We start from the raw sequence: 3,822 nt of genomic DNA on the forward strand, positions 1-3,822 counted from the left end.
TATTCCATATATCCGAAAACATCTTATATTTGTGTGGAGGTAGGTAGTACTCCCTTCGTTCTTAAATAAAAGTCTTTTTTAGAGATTTTAATATTGACTATATACAGATAAAATAAGTGAATATACAATCTAAAATACGTTTATATATACATTCATATTGAAATCTCTAAAAAAACTTATATTTAGAAACGGAGGGAGTAGTTAGTACTGCCTTTGTGTTACTCGTGCTCACTCAACTTGCATGATGCGCTCACATGAGTCATCGAACTCTAAAATTGCTCGTTAAATCCACTCGACTCATTGACGAGCTCCAGAATGGTTCAGAACATGCCACACATGCTCTTTTTGTAGACGTGGTCATCCTTATGGAGGAGAAACTATGAGGATCCATGCTCACTAGCAGGACATTGATATGTGGGGTAAACATGACAACATTCCGATTTCTCACTAGGATGGCGTGTTTTGGACCATATGATTTATGTTTGCAAAGTTTAGTTGGTCAGGTGGGCATTTTCACAGTTGGGTGACTAAAGTTCACGCATCATGCAAGTTGAATGAGGAATTTTACTCTAGATGAAGATATTTGTCGGATTATTTATTTACCCATATTAATCTCATAAATCAGGACATATATGCAATTAACAAGGCCTTAATCACACACGAGCACAATCACCATCACAAGCACCAATTACACATTGATCAACCTCAATTTTCCGTTGGAACATTATACGGCGTCGCTACTAGGTGAAGTTGGTTCCTTCTCCTTGTTGTAAAGCCGACGATCATGTCCATATCAAGCTCATCCGGCTTAATTCCGTCGGGGAGGCTCCAGTCAAAGTAGTACAGAAGTCGTGCAAGGAGAAGCTCCAACACAGCTAGCCCAAAGGTACCGCCGGGGCACATCCTCCTTCCGCTCCCGAAAGGTATGTACGTGAACTGTGTGCCGTTGTAGTCCACTGTGGTGTCCTCGAACCTCTCCGGCCTGAACTCCTCCGCGTCATTCCAATTCTCAGGGCTCCTTGCTATCGCCCATGCGTTAACCATTATCCTAGAGCCCTCCGAGACCTCGAATCCACCGATGTTGCACGTCTCCTGACAGACACGGGGGAGCAGAAGCGGCACCACCGGGTGCAGCCGCATGCCCTCCTTGATCACCATCTTCGTGTATTTCAGCTTGTCCATTTGGCCCTCGTGATCTTCTGGACTCTTGTTGTCCAATGTTTGCCGCACCTCTGCCTGCGTCTTGGCCATCACCTCTGGGTTTCTCATGAGCTCCGACATGATCCACTCAACCGTTGACGACGTTGTTTCCGTCCCTGCCGTGAACAAGTCCTATTTGACAAGCATTGGGAGTTAATTCGAGTAATGATATCAATTTTAATTAGCACAATAGCTATATGTAAAATTGACTGAATTTGCAATTTGGATAAGTCGATTTTGTAGGAGGAGGAACGTTTGAAGGAGGAAGAATACTGAAAGAAAAAGAAAGAAGAATGGCCACTGGATCTTAATCTAACGGCCCGAAAAATCAACTTACCTAAAATAAATATTCAGACGACTTGCACAAGTTTAGATATTGCACAGCGATAGTTCTAACTCTGTGAGAAACAATTCGGAAAGCAGGCCAGCCTTTCAGCACTTACCACTATGATTGCCTTGATGTTTGTGGTGCCGATGGGGAACTCAAGCTCGCCATCCTCCTTGATTCTAAGCATGACGCTGAGAAGGTCGTCATCTCCGGCCGTAGTCGTCTTCTTCTTTTCCTCTCGCCGCGCCTCGCACCCAGCGATGATCCTGTCAAAGACGTCGTCGAGCTGCCCGCGCGCCCGCCAGAGCCGGCGTTGCAGCCCAGTGACGACGTCCACGAACCGCAGGGACGGGAAGAGGTCCCCGATGCAGAGCCCGCCGCTGGTGTCGAGCACCACCTGCATCGTGGACAAGAACCGCTCTTGGAGCTCGGCGTCGCATCCGTGCCCGAACGTCGCCTTTGCGGTGATCGTGTTCGTGCACGACACGAGCAGCTTCCCGAGATTGACCGGTTCGCCGCTTCCGCCGGCGGCGGCGGCGCGGATCTTACTGACGAGGGACAGGGTCTCGCTGTCCCTGATGGGCGCGAACTGCCTCACCTTCCGTGCGCTCAGGAGCTCCACCACGCAGAGCCTTCGCAGCGTCCTCCAGTAGGCGCCGTATGGCGCGAAGGCGATGTCGGTGTTTCCATAGCCCACGATCTCCGTGGCCAGGAGGCTCGGCCGCGACGCGAAGTTGAGGTTGTTGTCCCGGAGCACCTCCTGAGCCGCCGCCGGCGAGGAGATCACGACGGTGTCGACCTGGCCCAGCCGCAGGTACATCACCGGGCCGTGCTTCCTGGCCAAGTCCCGGAGAGCGACCTGCGGCGTCGCCGTCAGGAGGTGGAGGAGGCTTCCGATGAAGGGGAGACGCCGTGGGCCGGGAGGCTGCCTCTTCCTTGAACTTGGTGCTGGTTTGCGGCCAAGCAAGGATAAGAGAACGATCAGTGAGACGAGGGAGAGGAAGAGGAGGGTGGCTGCGCTTAGCTCCATGGAATTTGATTGCGATGAGCAGCAAGCAAGAACGGTTGCTTGTTGCTTGGATGTGTGTGGTCAACACAACAGATGCTCAATTGATCATGGTCCTTTTTTATAGGAAACTATCTTTACTGTCCCACGAGGCACGCCCCATCCCGTCCACCCCAACCATCACCAACCACCGCACGCCACCATGCCACCTCTCCTCCCAAATGAGAGGATGTGCCCATGGGCATAAATAATGGATCCCAACTGTCATGACAGTTTCCTTCTTTTAAGGTTTCTTGGGGGTTTTTGTGAAAACTAAGATCCCAACTGTCATGACAGTTTTGTCTCTGCTCTCTATATGTATTCAAAAAAGGCTATAATTTAGCATTACATATAGAGAGCAGAGACAAAACTAAATACTTATTCCTTAATATTTTTAAAATTCTCTTACAAATTCAGAAATCTTGGGTGCATCTTCATTATTGTTGTACTTGAGTAAAAAATTGCTCCTTGTCTCCGAACCATCACATAGGATTATAAGTATTATCATTGAGTAAGCAATGGTAAGTACGAAAAAGTAAGCATTGCATTGTTTGGTCTAGATTCGTATCCATCATCCATTAGGCAGACACCTTTCCATACTATTCTATTAGCGTGTCATGGTAATATTTTGCACAAGATAGTGTTTCTTTACTGTGATAATTGTGTTTTTAGTGGTATCTTTCAACATGAGGTTTTAACTCACATAGAGGTGCAAGCGGCATCCCGCTTCACCCCGCGAAACTATCAATTAGCTCATCAATGCTACAGATTAACGCTAAATTTGTTGTGCCATTATCCACCAACTCACGCCACTTGCATCCCTAAGTGACACGGTACACCACGCATGAATTTTTCCATGCAGATTTTGTAGCTTGCATGAACTTAGATGCCATCATCCCAACATAAAAACCTAGGCCCTTGTCTTCCCTTTTTTTCTCAGTGGAGCACTGTTATGCACACGATGGATTCATGTGCGATCAACAGACAACGGGTGACATATCCATTGGATTGCCTCATTCTATCAACTTGTGTGGCTTCAAATCATGTGGTCTGCAGTTCGTGCGTGCACATATCGTGTCACATCACTTTCGTTCTCAGTGTGGTGTTCAGGAGCTGAGTTTGTCTGGATAACATAAAATATTGTTAGGGTATTCCCAAAGGAGAGGTTTGCTTGTAAAAGAAGGTTGCTTAAATAATTGAACATAGCTCTAACAAATAAAGGAAAAAGGATAACAAAAACATTTGATAA

General features: G+C 47.2%; 1 protein-coding gene across 1 annotated transcript; it reads right to left on the reverse strand.

Moving 5' to 3' along the window:
- Window positions 1–570: 570 nt before the first annotated feature.
- LOC109774538 (cytochrome P450 99A2) lies at window positions 571–2,755 on the reverse strand. The gene is made up of 2 exons (XM_020333273.4): window positions 1,644–2,755; window positions 571–1,332 (listed from the first exon to the last, which is right to left on the reverse strand). Exons 1-2 carry the CDS (start codon window positions 2,556–2,558, stop codon window positions 706–708), a joined length of 1,542 nt encoding a protein of 513 aa, XP_020188862.1. The 5' UTR covers window positions 2,559–2,755; the 3' UTR covers window positions 571–705.
- Window positions 2,756–3,822: the final 1,067 nt, after the last annotated feature.

Source organism: Aegilops tauschii, chromosome 2 (assembly GCF_002575655.3).
Source record: "Aegilops tauschii subsp. strangulata cultivar AL8/78 chromosome 2, Aet v6.0, whole genome shotgun sequence".
Taxonomy (NCBI): domain Eukaryota; kingdom Viridiplantae; phylum Streptophyta; class Magnoliopsida; order Poales; family Poaceae; genus Aegilops; species Aegilops tauschii.